Here is an 18,237-nt window from a genome sequence, read left to right on the forward strand (position 1 = left end):
GTTATTATGGGATACGAGGAGAGGAAATTTCTTAAACTTAAGATCAAATATGAAGGCGATAAAGGAAAGTCTCCAGAAACACAAATCAAATAATAAAGAGTGACATCTGGATAAATCAAGAACGGTCAGAGTCTTAGGCAGCAAACGAAGCACTGAGCATCTGAACCTAAGCTCTGAAGCTCTGTACATAATATTTTGAGTGATTTAATTTGTAGTTCTTGATGCTTCTTGAAAGCAGGGAAACTGCACAAGCGCTTCGAATGAACTCTTCTTTATGCGATTTGGCGTGCAAGGCAGATGAGGGGGCTTTTATTTTGAAAGGTTAACCCCTTGCGGAACACTTCCTGGATGAAAGGGAAAGCGCCGCGCAGGGACAACTGTGGAGCATTGTTTAAATTAATAAAAAAAAACTATCTTATTTCGGATACATTCTTATTTTACAAGTGTATTTTGTCGTGTCTTTCCGGTGTACTGTTCGCATTGGGATTTTGAGATCAAATAGAAATTAAACGGCGAAACATCCTCAGTATTTAGACTACCTGCAAGAGAGAAAAGGTGAGTTCTATAAAACGGATATTTGTAAGTAATATGAATTACACACAAAAGCAAAGTAGTTTTATATTCTTTTACACTTTCTCACACACGTGTTGGGTGCAGTATTGGAATATTTTGTTTAAAGAGGAATTCAATGACAGTCTACCTGTAATCACGTGATATGAACGTGTTATTAAGGGGAGTAAGGCTCTGCCCATTTAACTTTTAATTAAGAATGGTCTTGCATGTCTAGTTCGTGCACAGGCCTTTTTTTCAATGCAATTTTCATAGAGCTGTGCAAGCTTCAGCATGCCCATGCGACTCAAATGCAAATCTGACCTGATCTGATCTGATCTGATCTGTGTTGTAGTGCCATGGCATTGAATCAGTGGAGGAACCCAGGACATTCGAGGACGGAGCCACGGGCGAATGAGAAGAAGTGTTGTAAGTTGTTTTGGAGTGGAACGGCCTCCCTCCTGGGTGCTGTACTGTTCTCCGTTGTGGTTTAATGGCTGTCCACCTATAGTGTGAAGATGGGAGGAGAATTTTGGGCCAGAGTACAATCAGGGCAGGTGATCCAGCCTATCGGGTTGCTTTTCCACACTACCGTGTACATCTGGGCTTTACCCAGAGGCACAGAAGGAGTCACTGCTATTATTCCATAAAGCTACTGGTATAGTTTCATAAAGAGTTTCTCTGTTGGTTCGACAGCTTTGGACAGAAGATAAGGTTATGTAATGTGATAGGATGGCCTTTCCCGCCATCCTATTGTACTGTACGGTTTTGAGTTTCCCATTGTGTTCTCTTTGGGTAGTTCCTTGAGGGCTTAGGGCAAGTGCAGCCTGTATTGGTGATACGGGTGAATCTGACCCATTTTGACTTTTGGTTTTCAGGAAAAGGCGCTCTCTTCATTCCCCGGGATACATTTACGTTTACGGCATTCAGCAGACGCTCTTACACAGAGTGACTTACATAGGTGCTTCAAAACGTCCGTCCTTGAAATCTCTCATTTTAATCACTAGAACCTGATCTGTAAATATTGTGAACGTAAGACCCTTATTCATATATTTCCTAAAAAGGAATGCTTTTATCTTGCGTCTGAAGATCTTTAGTGTCTCATCGTGGAAGTTCATTCCACCACCTAGGATCCAAGACAGAGAAGAGTCTAGACGAGTGCTTTCCTAGTGCCTTGAGAGATGGTGGTACCAGAGATGGAGGTGCAGAGTGAGGAGTGATGAGAGTTCTGAGGTAGGAGGGTGCTGCTTTGTAGGCAGGCATCAGGCAAGCAGCTACAGGAAGACCATGGTAAAAAAAAAACGCAGCACGAGAGTGGTGTGGGAGAATTTGGGAAGGTTGAAAACAAGTGGTGCTGCAGTGTTCTGGATGACCTGGAGAGGTTGAGCAGTGCTCAGAGGCAGACCAGCCAGGAGGGACTTACATTTACAGCATTTATCAGACACCCATATCCAGATTTACTTACATCAGTAGTTACAGGGACAGTCCCCTTGGAGCAACTTAGGGTTAAGGGTCTTGCTCAGGGACACAATGGTAGTAAGTGGAATTTGAACCTGGGTCTTCTGACTTACAGTCGTCTAGTTTGGAGATGACCAGAGGTTGGGCAAGTATCTGAGTAGGCTGTGTTGGTAAAAGTGGTTGAATCCTTCTAATGTTTTAGTGAAGGAGTGAGAGATATTGGAAACGTGAGAGGAGTGAGAGAGGGAATTGTCCATGGTATGCAGTGGCAGAGGGAGATTTTAAGGTCCTGTTGTGGGGAGGAATCGGCAGGGATAAATAGCAGTACAGTTTTGCTGGGGTTGAGTTTAAGATCCAGCATGAGATGTCAGACAGGCCAACTTGCTGGACACGTGTGCATCTGATGGTGTAAAAGAGAAGACAAGTTTGATGTCATCTTTGTATCGGTAGGAAAATCCATGCAAAGATGTGACTTCACCAAAAGATTCAAGATCAAGATTTTTATTTGTCACATACATAGTTATAGCAGTGCAACACACAGTGAAATACATCCTGAACCACTCTGTTTTGATTGTGCATAGTTAAATAATATAGAATTGAATAATATAGAATAATGGAGAAAATAAAATAGAATAATGGAGAAAATAAAATAGAATAAAAGGAAAATAATGCTAGTAAAAAAATATTATGTTCAATGAGAACACGAGAAACAGACATGGGTAGTGGATTTGTATTCTGGCAAAGTCTATTTTGCATTGAAGTGATTGTCACTTGTGATACACAGCAGCAGTGAAATTTGTCCTCTGCATTTAACCCATCACCCTGAGTGAGCAGTGGGCAGCCATGACAGGCGCCCGGGGAGCAGTGTGTGGGGACGGTGCTTTGCTCAGTGGCACCTCAGTGGCACCTTGCCGGATCGGGATTCGAACCGGAAACCTTCTGATTATGCTTCATTAACCGCTAGGCCACCACTGCCCCATTGTGCAATAATAAGTGTAACAATACAGAGTTCACTAAACAACAGTGAACAACAGTCAGGTGTGCGAGGTGTGGTGGCATGTCCCTTTGATGCATCTTGAGTCTCTCAGTCTTGGCCATGATGCTTCTTTTGCCTGATTTTAGGTGCTGGAACAGGCTGTTGTTGGGGTGTGTTTTGTCCTTATAAGTGAGGACTTCACACCAAATGGCCCAGCACTGAAGCGGATGTGGTCCAGTTCTATGTCACCTGATAAGATCTAATTTTTGATCTGGCAGCATGTAGTTTCTCTGTGACGGCCAGAAGAGCAGTCTCTGAGTGGAGCGAGCAATTTTGAAACCAGATTGTTTTGGGTGTTGAAGGTTTTTCTTGGTGAGGTAGTAAGAAAGCTGATTGTAAATTCTTGGATATCTGCTATGAGTCAATGTATGAATATATAACAGATGTTAAGTGAACCTCTGACATGGTGTTTCTCACCCTTATTCTCTTTAATTACCAAAATTTCCAAAATCCATGTGATTACTTTAAAATCCAGATGATACTGTGGCCAAGATTAGTTAGGTGGGCTTGCAGAAGACAAGTCTGTGGAGAAGACTGCTAGATGCATATAATACATTTAAATTAGTTACAATGGTGTCATCTTTTCCTATTGTAGAGAGTTAGGAAAGAGCGAAATACAGTCCCATTACATGATAGAGAGGTGGGCTTGTAATTATTAGGACAGGATGAATGCGGAACTCCTGAAAGTAGTTGGAGCCTATCCCAGCATATCTGACATGAGGATGGGTGGTGGAACAGGATTTTTCAAGCACCAATGTCAATAATGGCCAACCAGTGACGTTAATGCATGAATAAATTAAGTTAAGGACACGACCTCTGTGTCCTATGATAGCTATGGCCATAATTTACATTTACATTTATGGCATTAATATGACGTATAGCTACAGGGACAGTCCCCAGACTGTAATCTTCTGGTTAATAGGTGAGTGTTTTACCCACTAGGCTACTACCAGCCTCACAATTGTCAGAATTTTTTGCAAAACAGAGACTGTTACAAACCACACATACCAAAAATAGATTCACAGGTTTGGACAGTACACTCAGCAGGGAGGTGATGGCAGACAAGTCCTTATATGGTGTGGACTGACAGACTAAGGGCGTGGCACGCCTGGGGTACATAGTAGTGGAACAGCACCACACGGTGTTATGAAGAAATGAATGCAAGTGAAGAAAAAAGTGCAGCAGGGAAGTAGCTTTTCTCCCCTCCAAACTGCAGCCGTCTAGCATGTGGCTGAATGTGATAAATAAGTAAAGCTTGATGGTCATGACATCCAGATATCAGCAGGGTGGATCTCAAGCACCATTTATAATATCTGGGAATTTGGGTTTGATTATGAGGTTAAACTGAGATAGTTCATCTGTTCCATTAGGCAATGTTCCATCTTTTCATATTTAAACCATGCAACTGGTTACAGAGCATTTCTAATTTTAGGGGTATAAAGAGTGGCGTGATGGAAAAACCCTGCCAAAAATGGACATAAAGGCAAAATGAAGACCATTGTTAACGTTGTTAAGAGAGTGCAGGGACTGTTTAGTAGAGGAGAAGATCATTGGGGAGGCTACCAGAAAACATACCTCTTTAGGGAGGATACCAGTGGCAACCATGAAGGCAGCCATCAGCTCCGGGGAATTTCATCACCTCTTTGCTCAGCCTTGGCACGAACACTGGAAAGCACTTTTCACCAAAATACTTTTCTTTTCATTTCAGCAACTTATTTTAGAACCTCGTAGACATTGTTGTGCATGTTTCTGCAGCGTGGGCTTCGCACATGACCAACTCGCCCACCGTGATTGTTTTGATGGGCCTTCCTGCCCGAGGAAAGACCTACATTTCCAAAAAGCTTACTCGTTACCTCAACTGGATAGGAGTACCAACAAAGGGTAAGTTTGTTGGCCGTGCATTTAAAGTCTCTGTAAGAAACCAACCAGATTGTAATTGTATAACTGTGAGAGCTTGTGGATGTTGGTAATGACTGTAATTTTTTTAAATTGAATCCCCCAGGGAGAAACACACATTGTTTAAAGTGAATCATTTGACTTGAAATGGTTTTACGCAACCACAGATTTCACTAATATGTTAATTTAAAACCTTGGTGCTTGGTCACTCAGCATGGGTTGCCATAGCAAGACACAATTTGATCTCTCATGGAATGAGCCAGTCATTGTTGAGGGGCCAGGCAATTCCATTTGTATAGTACAAAAAATGTTTTTAATCAATGTTTCATTTAACAAAGTAGCATTTAGAGTACAGTTATTTAACATAAATTAATCTGCTGCAATATAACATAAAAATCTGCTCTGCACACTGAAATGCAAATGTGGGTGACAGTCAGTAGAAATAATTCTTATGTAATCTTATGTAATTCATGTTGCTAACTACTACAAATGGCGGCACCTCTGGCTTCTGCAGTGTTTAACCTAGGAGAATACCGGCGTGGGACGGTTCGTGCTTACAAGTCCTATGACTTCTTCAGACACGACAACAAAGAGGCCATGAAAATCAGAAAGTGAGTGGACACATATTGGACCTGCAAAGAACTGGATCAAATCTAGGAAAAAAAAGGCTGAGATGGGCAAAATTAGGTGCAAAATCACTGGGGCCACCATTTTCCTCCTGGGGCTCAGTGTAGCACTACACTCTATGTGAGGGCCTTGTTCACTACCTCAGGATTTATTATTAAGCGTGACATTTTGACGGGAGTGGATTTAATCATCCAGAAAACGTGCAAGCTGTCAATCATCTGACTACTCTTATTTTAAAACGTCATTGAATATCTCGTTCTGGGCGACCCAAAGGACTACACACCTACAAAAGGAGTAATTAGGTTCTCTTCAACCAAATGTTTTGTCTATTTTACGTAAATTCTGTCCGCTCCCTCGGGAAACAAGCTGACACCACTTTGTAAATTGTGCCCACAGATGCAATTGATATTAATGATATTGATCATTAATTGATATTAATGGGTGTAAACATTATGTTGTATATTACATATATATGTATATACGCATGAACAGGAATGTGCATTTTGTGGGATCAACACTGAGTTTAAGGTCACAGAATCATTTTGCTTGCAGACAGTGTGCCATTAATGCTCTGCAGGATGTGAAATTGTACCTGAGCGAGGAAGGTGGCCAGATCGCTGTGAGCTCTTCTTTTTTGCACACAGAATATGCATTTTTATGTTTATGCATTTATTATACTTATTGAACCAGTTTTTGTTGTTTACAGGTATTTGATGCCACAAACACCACAAGAGAGCGAAGAGATCTGATTCTACATTTTGCTCATGAAAATGCCTATAAGGTCAGGTGCATTTACGTTTATGGCATGTCCTTGTCCAGAGCGATTTACTATCAGTAGTGACAGGGACAGTCCCCCTAGAGACACTCAGGCTTAGGTGTCTTGCTCAGGGACACAAGGGTAGGAAGTGGGATTTGAACCTGTGACTTTGTGGTCGTCTGGTTAATCGAGAACTTTAGTCCATGTTTAATAAACAGGTATTTTTTGTGGAGTCAGTGTGTGACGACCCTGACGTTATAGCTGCAAATATCATGGTGAGTGCAGGAGAAGTAAAAAAAAAAAGATTTTATTTAGCCGATCTCCTGACTATAAGTCCTGAATTGCTTGCTTGCTTTTGTACAGGAGGTGAAGGTCTCTAGTCCAGACTACCCCAAGCAAGACCGCGAGAGTGTGATGGAAGACTTTTTAAAACGGATTGAGTGCTACAAAGTCATGTACCAGCCCTTAGATCCAGATGAGCATGACAAGTATGGCCCCCTCTTCGCACTTTAATTGTCAAAATGTACAGTTAACATTTGTCACTGGCATGCATGCCTTACATATTAAATGTCAGGTGCACAGTGTGAATTTCCCATTATGGAAGCCTGTTGACTTGAATTGCTTTCAAGGGAATGCTTTTTTCCTAACCAAAAGTACACGGAGGACACATGGCATGTCAGAACAAGCAGATTCAGACATCATTGCATGTTTGAAAGCATTTGGTCTTCTTTGGCCATTCAAGTTTTGATTGTCTATACTTGTCCTAGAGACCAGCCTGGCAGGAAGCATTGTTCCAAAGATGTGTTCCAAGAAAAGCTGCTTCTGTTTACCAGTAAAATATTAGCCGTTGGTAAACCTTGAAGTGACTCTAGAACAAAGTGATTAATGCGATCTTAAATTAGATCATTTTTGCAAAACAAAAAGCATCAACACACACTTATGATCATGATATAAGACATAATCTTATTTTAAGTTTTAAAGGTTTCTGTGGAGAAACAGGAATTTTGAACCTTTTTTTATTTAATATGTTTGGAATCATTCTAATCCCTCAGAGACCTGTCCTTCATCAAAGTCATCAACGTGGGCCAGCGCTTCTTGGTGAACCGCGTAAAAGACTACATCCAGAGCAAAATCGTCTACTATCTTATGAACATCCATGTGCATGCACGTTCCATATACCTGTGCCGCCATGGCGAGAGCCACTTCAATGTGCAGGGCTCTATTGGAGGAGATTCAGAGCTCTCTGCACATGGTCAGGAGGTGCGTTCCATTAACAAAAGGGCCTTGTTAACCTAAAACAAGGATATATAGATGAATGTAAATTATAATGTTATTTTTTACAATTTTATTAACTCTTTGTTGAAAGTGAAGTCCTCTGCTTTTAACCATCACCCTTAGTGAGCAGTGGCCAGCCATAACAGGCGCCCGGGGGCGCCTTGGCGGTTAAGGATTCGAAAGCACAGCCTTCCGATTAAGGGTCACTTCCTTATCCGCTAGGCCACTTTTGGCCCATAATAAATGTTGATTAAGTTAAAATTACCTTCCCATTTCCCCTATATTGGTAAAACTCAGATGTTATTAACCCGGATTGTCCAGAGAATCATGTTTTTTTTCCACTTTTGCTTGCTGTAGTTTGCTAAGGCTCTTCGTGCCTTTTTGGAGGAGCAGTGCATATCTGACCTGAAGGTCTGGACCAGTCAGCAGCGGCGCACCATACAGACTGCAGAAGAGTTGGCAGTACCTTACGAGCAGTGGAAGATCCTTAATGAGATTGATGCTGTGCGTGTCCTAAACTGGGATTAATAAAGTATCTTTACACCGTCTACTAACACATCTTCTGACATTTTCAATTAATTTCACTAATAATCTTTTCAAATAATATCTGATAAATCGATTATCGACTGTTACATTTTTTTTCTGTTTATGTGTTTTTATGGTTATATATAGGCAACATTTATTGTAAATATCTGCACTGTCCTAAAAAGTTGCTCTGGTCAGCTGATGGCTCATTTTCTCATTCATATATAACATATATCAGACTTTGTAAACAGGAGTGAAGGTTTATTCTTGCATATATTATACCACAAAATTGAACGAGATTTATGCATGTAAAAGCCACAATACTGTTGTGTTGTGTTTCACACATCAGTGCCACATTATAATATCCATCCAGCAGTTGCCCTGTGGTCAGATGTAGTCTTTTCATCCACTCACGAAAGGCTCAAGATGCTGAAACCAAACTACAGAAACTGATGGGTGAGCTCAGCATGTGGTTGGAGAAAACTATTCTGAAAATGATTATGTGTTTCCTTACAGGGTGTATGTGAGGAGATGACATATGAGAATATACGTGAAATATATCCAGAGGAATATGCACTGAGGGAACAGGACAAATACCACTACCGGTACCCTGGTGGAGAGGTGAAAATTACAATTTCACAAATATTCCCATGAATTGCATTTTGAATAGTGAATGGTGTAATGCAGGATCTTGCCCTACTACTTGCCGTAGTCATACCAGGACTTGGTGCAGCGGTTGGAGCCGGTGATCATGGAGCTGGAGCGTCAGGGAAACGTGCTGGTGATCTGTCACCAGGCTGTCATGCGTTGCCTTCTCGCCTACTTTTGGGACAAAAGTGCAGGTGTGTCTGTCACCTTTTTCTCATGCTTTGCAACTGAAATATCTTATTAAACACAATGGCTATATGTGACTGGATCTTCTGGGGTTTTGTGGTCATTGTGTGGATGGGTGTGTCTGCCAGCTGTTGACTGACTGTGAGTGGGCTGACAACAGAAGTTACGTAATCTGTTAAAACTGGGCTCAGACACTCATTAGGTTATGGTTAATAAAAAGAATCTGTCTGTGGTGCTCATTCAGTTTATTATACCTGTTATTTAGAATTTGTATCATTGTACATAAGCACAACCTAAAATTCTAGAAATACGTTTTTTTATAACTATGCACATTTTTGAGTGAAATCTCGAACAGTTCGATGTATGGTCACTTTGTTGTAATATCATTTATTCAGCAATCAGGTAGCGAATACTTTTAAAAATGATCAGTTGAATAAATTAAAACGCTGATAGCCTGAGATAGCAGAGGTTCTATAGCAGAGTCCAAAGCAAGGTCAGATCTGAAGGTGTGATCTGAACAAGGTTATATGACGTTTTGTTGTACTATCATTTTCTATTTATAATACACAAAAACAAAATGAGGGCAGTTTGAACGTTTCATTCAGGATCCTCCACTTGACTGTTAATACAATAACAAAGAGAAGGAGAACAAGGACAATGAGAATATTCTTCAGAAGACAGATGTGTTTTACAGCATTTTCGGATTTACTCTGGCAGTCTTGGCTGTCCTACAGTTTCTGGGTGGAGGAGTCTCAGAGTGATGTGGGGTGATCCGCGTGAAAATGTAGAATTCACAGGGAAAATGTACAATGCTGGGCAGGAATTGCTGTTGCTCTGCTGTTTATCAGCTTCAGAACAGTGCCGCTGTTCATCCAAACTAGGAAGGTAGATAAATTGCCAAAATTAAAAGACACACACACACCTTGTAATATACACATATATTATGCTGTGTTCTCACATAATATGTATTAATGAATTTAATAAATACATTAATACATATTAATTAATTAAGTAATTAACCATACTAATAGTAATAATAGTATTACAACATTATATATTGAATGCATTCTTTCAGAGGACCTTCCCTACCTGAAATGTCCGCTGCATGTAGTCCTGAAACTCACTCCTGTGGCCTATGGTAGGTAGTGGCTTACTACCTCCCCCTACTGGAGGCATTAAATATGTATTTACAACTATAAACATATAAACAACTATAAACTACAGAATAAACATACTTAATGTAAACTCATTAACAAATGTTGTGCATATTGGTTAAGATGTTTAAAGGCCCCAAATCTCAATATATTGCTGTATTTATTGGTCTGTTTTGATGCAACTTTTTTCTTGCTATATTTATGAATCGGAGGTTGTAAAGTTGACACCTATCACCTGAAGGTGGAGGCTGTGGACACACATCGAGAGCGGCCTCAGGTACGACACAGAGACTGAGAAATACCCAGTTGGATTCAGACAGGAGTGGCATTGTTAATTTTCAGAGGCCAGAGTCCTTCACACTCTGTTCTTTTTTTAAATAACCAGATGTAGTCTGGAAAAGAACGGCCATAAAAAATACACGAGTCATGGCTGCAACAAGACCAAATTAGATAGGCATGTGTTCAAAAGGTTTAAAGGGGTAAAAGTCCCAGAATTTTATAACAAGTGCTCCTTTTTGTTATTACGTGTTAAGTCAATTTATTCGAAAATATAATTTCAAGGTATAAGCCTTCATCAAGTTGACACTTAGACAAATATGAGGGAGAAAGTGACAAAGGTCATGGCCTTCTGCCCCCTCCTTAGAGTTCCGCCTTTAACCAGTTTGCCATTAGTCCACACAGCTTTCTTGCTTTTAGCCCTTTTTTAAACAGAACCGCATGTTTACAGCCTTTGTGACCTGCCCAGCTGCAGCCCACTCAGTGTGGTGATCCCCATCCGCCTGCTGTTTCTGGCTCAACATGTGTGTGTATGTGTGTGTGTGTGTGTGTGCATGGCAGTAAAACTGACTGCAGAGACTCACAAAGGGAAAACACCACACCACAGCGCCCATGGGGCATCAGCTCAGCGTCACTTGTTTTTCTGACCCATTCGTGCTGGTCACTGCCGCCTCTCACTGCTATATTTAGTGTTCCGCTTTGAACTGTACATATACTGTATGCAATTATAACTGTGCAGTCGTGTGTTTGTGGATTATATATAGTGGGTATGGAAAGTATTCAGACACCCTTAAATTTTTGCAACCATTTGCTAAAATGTTTTAAGTTGATTTTTTTCCCTCATACACACAGCACCCCATATTGACAGAAAAGCACACTGACTTAAACCCAATTGAACATCTCTGGAGAGACCTAAAACTGGCTGTCCACCAACGTTTACCATCCAACCTGCCAGAACTGGAGAGGTTGGAATGGCAGATGGTCCCCAAATCCAGGTGTGAAAAACCTGTTTTTCCCCAAAAGACTCATGGCTGTATTAGATCAGAAGGGTACTTCTACTAAATACTGAGGAAAAGGTCAGAATATTTAGGACCAAGATATATTTCAGTTTTTCTGAAATATCTGCAAAAAAGTCAACAACTCTGTGTTTGCTGTGTGTACATTAATGAGGGAAAAATTAACTTCAATTATTTTAGCAAATGGCTGCAATATAACAAAAAATTAAAGGGGTCTTACCCCTTACTTACTTACTTTCTGTACCCACTGTAAGAAAGACTATTCTATAGAATATGTTTGTGAACTTCATATAATAAGACAAAGGAGAAACATGCAAGGTGTCCTCAGCATGGAGATTGTTCTGCGTCTCCTCCATATCCAACGGTGAAGGTCAAACACGAACAGAAATGTCAAAAGAATAACTTGCAGATAACAAGAGATGTGTCACGCTGGTTTGACATGGTGAGGCAGGGGATCTGGAATGATGGCTGGACATGACGATGAAGAAGGACGCGTATGCACGACGTCATGAAACAGGGGTTCAATACTTGATGAACAGGACTGAGGAGACATCCAGTAAAAGTGAACATGTAACCTGTAACAATGACCTGATGGTGAACAGATACGAACAGGGTAGCTTTATACAATCAGACACAGGTGAACACAGTCAGGAAACATCACACAGGGACAACATGAAACTCTGGTCCGGATCCTGGACCCAGAGTAACCCCTTCCAGACCGGACCATGACAAGATGCATGTGAAAAACTGAAAAGTTAAAGTGAAGTGATTGTCATTGTGAAACACTGCAGCACAGCACACGGTGACACAATGAAATGTTTCCTCTTCTTTTAACCATCACCCTTGTGGGGACGGTGTGGGGACGGTGGTCTGCTCAGCGGCATCTTGGCGGATCAGGATTGGAACCGGTAACCTTCTGGGCCGCTTCGTTACCTCCTAGGCCACCACTGCCCCATGTGTGAAGCTGGTGGAAGGAATATGTAGAGTTTGCAATAGGTACACAATTATTGAGGGTGCGGCCACTATAATAGGCACAAGGAAGCGACCCCGTAATCAGAAGGTTGCCGAATCCCGATCTGCCAAGATGCCACTGAGGTGCCACTGAGCAAAGCACCGTCCCCATACACTGCTCCCCGGGCGCCTGTCATGGCTGCCCACTGCTCACTCAGGGTGATGGGATAAATGCAGAGGACAAATTTCACTCTGTGCACCGTGTGCTGTGCTGCTGTGTATCACATGTGACACTCACTTCACTTTACACATTACATTAGGCATTTTAGGTACCCCTTAGCTGATTAGCTGATCAGCAGTGACAGGTTTGGAAATGATGTTGTGGGTGTTGTGAGTAGTGTTTTTCTCTTTCTGTCTTGTGTTCTGCTCAGGCGAGTAAAGGATCCGGAGAAACGACCCTATTCCGCAGGAACAGCTTCACTCCCCTTTCCAGCCAAGATCAGGTAAAGCGGCCCCGGGTGCCTGCCAGTCCGTTGCTGACCTCCATCAGCGTTCCTGAGACGCCAGAGGAGGAGGACGGTCTCATAGAAGGCCAAGTAAGATTCTGTCACCTCGAAGGCCAGCCTCTAATCTGCCCACAGTTATTTAAACACCCGCTGCCAGAAGGACACATCTCCAAATTACGTCTCACTAAATGATACACCACCAAAACTACGTAACTGGCAGCCATCCTGTGGTAAACTCTCTAATAAAGTGGCCAGAGAATACACAATATCGGTTTTTGCCCTTTATGTACTGACTTTTCCTTTTGGTACATTGGCTGTTTGTGCTTTTTTATTCATTGTCGGGCAGGAGGAAATTCTTAATACTGTTCATTTATTGATGAGAATGCACAGGTTGCACCCTTAATGAATACAAACCTATAACCTTAACATCCTTTTCCCTTTTTTTTTTAACTTTAGGAATATTTCAGTTGTTTTGCTGCAGGGGATGCAGATGTCCAGGGCTGAGGAGATGGAGCTAGATTTCTTTGCACATGTTTGCACATTGGAATTCACATGCATGTCACATCTTCCTTCTGCTGGAGAGCAGAAATGCCCTCCTCACCATATGAGGCCTTATACAATGAATTATTTTAGTTCATACCCAGTTAAATACTAATAATGTGTGGTGGGGATTAAAATGGAAGTGTGAATGTTGGCCCTTGTATGCCAGTGTATGGAAATGTCTGTTCTTTATGAGATAAAAGTTCACATTACATTTTTAAAAACACATTTGCTATAAACATCAGTTACAAGCACATGTTGTAAATTGGACGACAATTATATACAGGGAGTGCAGAATTATTTGGCAAATGAGTATTTTGTCCACATCATCCTCTTCATGCATGTTGTCTTACTCCAAGCTGTATAGGCTTGAAAGCCTACTACCAATTAAGCATATTTGGTGATGTGCATCTCTGTAATGAGAAGGGGTGTGGTCTAATGACATCAACACCCTATATCAGGTGTGCATAATTATTAGGCAACTTCCTTTCCTTTGGCAAAATGGGTCAAAAGAAGGACTTGACAGGCTCAGAAAAGTCAAAAATAGTGAGATATCTTGCAGAGGGATGCAGCACTCTTAAAATTGCAAAGCTTCTGAAGCGTGATCATCGAACAATCAAGCGTTTCATTCAAAATAGTCAACAGGGTTTCAAGAAGTGTTTGGAAAAACCAAGGCGCAAAATAACTGCCCATGAACTGAGAAATGTCAAGCGTGCAGCTGCCAAGATGCCACTTGCCACCAGTTTGGCCATATTTCAGAGCTGCAACATCACTGGAGTGCCCAAAAGCACAAGGTGTGCAATACTCAGAGACATGGCCAAGGTAAGAAAGGCTGAAAGACGACCACCACTGAACAAGACACACAAGCTGAAACGTCAAGACTGGGCCAATATCTCAAGACTGATTTTTCTAAGGTTTTATGGACTGATGAAATGAGAGTGAGTCTTGATGTGCCAGATGGATGGGCCCGTGGCTGGATTGGTAAAGGGCAGAGAGCTCCAGTCCGACTCAGACGCCAGCAAGGTGGAGGTGGAGTACTGGTTTGGGCTAGTATCATCAAAGATGAGCTTGTGGGGCCTTTTCGGGTTGAGGATGGAGTCAAGCTCAACTCCCAGTCCTACTGCCAGTTTCTGGCACAGGAAGAAGTCTGCATCCTTCAAGAAAAACATGATTTTCATGCAGGACAATGCTCCATCACACACGTCCAAGTACTCCACAGCGTGGCTGGCAAGAAAGGGTATAAAAGAAGAAAAACTAATGGCATGGCCTCCTTGTTCACCTGATCTGAACCCCATTGAGAACCTGTGGTCCATCATCAAATGTGAGATTTACAAGGAGGGAAAACAGTACACCTCTCTGAACAGTGTCTGGGAGGCTGTGGTTGCTGCTGCACGCAATGTTGATGGTGAACAGATCAAAACACTGACAGAATCCATGGATGGCAGGCTTTTGAGTGTCCTTGCAAAGAAAAGTGGTTATATTGGTCGCTGATTTGTTTTTGTTTTGTTTTTGAATGTCAGAAATGTATATTTGTGAATGTGGAGATGTTATATTGGTTTCACTGGTAAAAATAAATAATTGAAATGGGTATATATTTGTTTTTTGTTAAGTTGCCTAATAATTATGCACAGTAATAGTCACCTGCACACACAGATATCCCCCTAAAATAGCTAAAAATAAAAACAAACTAAAAACTACTTCCAAAAACATTCAACTTTGATATAAATGAGTTTTTTGGGTTCATTGAGAACATGGTTGTTGTTCAATAATAAAATTATTCCTCAAAAATACAACTTGCCTAATAATTCTGCACTCCCTGTATGTGTGTGTGTGTGTGTGTGTGTGTGTGTATATATATATATATATATATACATATATATGTGTGTGTGTGTGTGTGTGTGTGTCTCAAAGGCTTAAAGGTCAATCTTCTGTCTCATTTGTTCCTTGTTGTATTATGTTGTATTCTTTGTTTCTGTGTATTTCTGACCTTTGGAACCTAAAAATTAAAAATATTGTATTTCAGAAAATTGGTGAAATGTGCTGGTCTGTTGTTCTTGAACAGTGGAACTGTACTCTGTCAGTATTGAAATGATAAGCACATGTTCTTATCCTGTTCACATTTAACACCGAAAGCTTCATCCTGACCGTCTTAGTCCCTCATTTGAAGCCCCCCACTGCTAAATCACTTGTTGTTTTCCATAGCCTGTGGGAGGGATGTGGAAATGTTGGAGGGACCTGGTAATGGGTATGTGTTCCTCTGCTTGATGTCCTGTAATTTAGATGCCATGCTTTGCAATATCAAGCAAAGGTTCTAAAATAAATGAACAACGGGTCTCTGCTGCATGTGAATGTATTTATATGGGGATTGTCCTGCAGACAACAATGAAGCACTGATGAAGGAATAGAACATGCATAACAAAACCTACACTGGGCACATGTTCGGGTCCAAAACTCATCATACAACCCAAATTCTGGAAAAGTTAGTTCATTAAATTTATATAAAATGAAGACTAAAAGGCTTTCCACTCACACAGTTCACAACAGAAAACATAATAAATGTTTAAATAGAGAGATTTTACAAAATGAGTTCATTAAAAAAATATGCTTTCTATGAGTCTCAAAATAATTGGTACGGGGGAATGTTTGACATTACAGAGCATCTTTTCTTCTCCGGCAGGCCAATTCTGCTCCCAGACTCCTCTCTGACGAAACCATACTTACATTTACATTTACAGCATTTATCAGACGCCCTTATCCAGAGCGACTTACAATCAGTAGTTACAGGGACAGTCCCCCACTGGAGACACTCAGGATTAAGTGTCTCGCTCAGGGACACAATGGTAGTAAGTGGGATTTGAACCTGGGTTTTCTGGTTTATAGACGAGTGTGTTACCCACTAGGCTACTACCACCCAAGTGTGGGAAACTGTTGTTACAACCATACTGTTGTAAAAGTTGCAGTACGTGGTTTTGTATTGTCTTGCTCAAATACACAAGTTCTTCCCTGAAATAGGTGTCGTCTAGAGGGGAGGATATGTTGTTCTAAAGCCTTTCAGCATTCATAATATATATGTGGTTTCTGGAAGTATTTCTGGGACCATATAGTAATGTCACTGTCACAGTCATGCTGGTGACTGATGCAGTGTTGTCTGAAGGCCATACAATAAAGGTCTTCGGCCTTGTCCCTTACGCACAAAGATATCTCCAGTTTCTCCAAATCTTTTGATTATGTTATGCACTGTGGATGAGATATGCAAATCCTTTGCAATTTGACATTGACATTTTGTGTTTTTAAGATTATGCATTCTTTGACAGATTGGAGATCTGACTTCTGAGAGAATAAACCAGCTGAATCTTTTTAAACTTTCCTGCTTTTTTCAGCCATACGTTGCCCCAGTGTCAACTTTTTTTGGGACCTCTAGCAGGCATCAAATTTGCAATGAGCTCACTTAGTGGGTAAAGATGTACAATTTTGCAGTTTGAACGTTTGTTGTGTTATCTTTGCTTTTTTGTGAATGAACTATTGTGGGGTGGTAGTAGCCTAGTGGGTAACACACTCGCCTATGAACCAGAAAACTACCGTTGTGAGCAAGACACTTACCCCCTGAGTTGCTGCAGGGGGACTGTCCCTGTAAGTCGCTCTGGAAAGGGGCGTCTGATTTATGCTGTAAAATGTAAATGTATTGACTCAAGTCAATAGATTTGAAAAGTGCTTAAGTTTTCATTTTATTAAAACTTAAAAAAAATATAGAAACCTTTCTGGAATTTGGGTTGCACTATGTGGATAACAGGGATTTTGTCTTTTACGTGTGTGATGTAATAACCGAATGCCCTTGAAACCACAAAACCAAAGAATTTGATGGATTTCTTACTAATCCGTCCTTGATATCTGTCTGCAAGTCTGGACAGAAAAATGTCTCACTGCCCATGTAACAAACAAGAACCGCTCATCTGAACCATCCTTCACTATTTACTATTCTCATCTGTCGTTAATTGTGGAAAGAGCCAAGTGTGACTCTTCCTTCTGTCTGTGACCATTACATGATGTTTCTGCGAGGTGTACCCTTAATGGACCTTGATGCCAAATCCACCCACTGTCCCTTTCCTCCTGGACATGATGTCAGCAGGGAGAGGCCGTATTTATGCTCTGCTTCTCACTGGATGGCAATGGTAAAATGTGTGAAAACTTCATGACCAAATGGAATCCATTTATTCTGATGCACCACTTGCAAGATAATGTTTTGAATTGGTTTCAACCAAAATACACTGTTTAAGTAAAGAGTAAACTCATTTGACTTACTGTGCTTAAATAAAATATTCAAAACGAGGAGTTGCTTGAGCCAGCTGTCATTTTAAAACAGTCAATACATACAGTGAGTTCTTTCAGCTCAGTGTGTCATGGGAGTTTAATGAAAGCTCCAGAGGACATGAAGTGGCAGAAGAAAAACAGGGCTGTTCTCACAGTTGAACTGCAGTCTGTTTTCGCCTTAGGGTTGCCAGATATCATCCCAAAAACAGGCATGAAGATTCACAGCTTGGCCAGTTCCAGCTCAGTTGGATCTTTGCACTAAAATGTTTGTATTATTTTTTGCAACATTTGTAAGCCTGGCTAAGCAAGAAGGAATAGTGTCAGTTGCTTATATATTTTGCAAGACCAAACCAATACGTGTGTGGCGATTTTGATGTTGGCGGTTTTGAAACTAGTATTGAAAATATCTAGCATCCTCTGGACATTGAAAAAATTGTAACCTCGGTCATTTAATGGGAAAGAATATGCAATGGAATGACGAGAGGAAATTGTCTTAGTTGCGAGGATGTTGGGATCAGTCGTGTGATTA

At 41.0% G+C, this 18,237-nt stretch overlaps 1 protein-coding gene across 4 annotated transcripts; it reads left to right on the forward strand.

Annotated features, from left to right (window-relative positions):
- The first annotated feature begins 4 nt into the window (after positions 1 to 4).
- Positions 5 to 13,801, forward strand: LOC114797660 (6-phosphofructo-2-kinase/fructose-2,6-bisphosphatase 2-like). Of its 4 annotated transcripts, XM_028992612.1 has the most exons (16): positions 5 to 555; positions 905 to 978; positions 4,799 to 4,924; positions 5,454 to 5,550; positions 6,119 to 6,185; positions 6,273 to 6,347; positions 6,542 to 6,598; positions 6,687 to 6,811; positions 7,376 to 7,583; positions 7,956 to 8,102; positions 8,640 to 8,744; positions 8,836 to 8,965; positions 10,033 to 10,095; positions 10,324 to 10,388; positions 12,786 to 12,950; positions 13,317 to 13,801. In XM_028992612.1, the coding sequence occupies exons 2-16, from the start codon at positions 909 to 911 to the stop codon at positions 13,362 to 13,364; spliced, it is 1,548 nt and encodes a 515-aa protein (XP_028848445.1). In that variant the 5' UTR covers positions 5 to 555; positions 905 to 908; the 3' UTR covers positions 13,365 to 13,801. The 4 variants fall into 4 exon arrangements, with proteins under 4 accessions (XP_028848445.1, XP_028848444.1, XP_028848446.1 ...); XM_028992611.1 differs by lacking the exon at positions 13,317 to 13,801 and having other exon boundaries at positions 12,786 to 13,304; XM_028992613.1 differs by lacking the exons at positions 10,324 to 10,388; positions 13,317 to 13,801 and having other exon boundaries at positions 12,786 to 12,813.
- The last annotated feature ends 4,436 nt before the right edge of the window (positions 13,802 to 18,237 follow it).

Source organism: Denticeps clupeoides, chromosome 10 (genome assembly GCF_900700375.1).
Source record: "Denticeps clupeoides chromosome 10, fDenClu1.1, whole genome shotgun sequence".
NCBI lineage: Eukaryota > Metazoa > Chordata > Actinopteri > Clupeiformes > Denticipitidae > Denticeps > Denticeps clupeoides.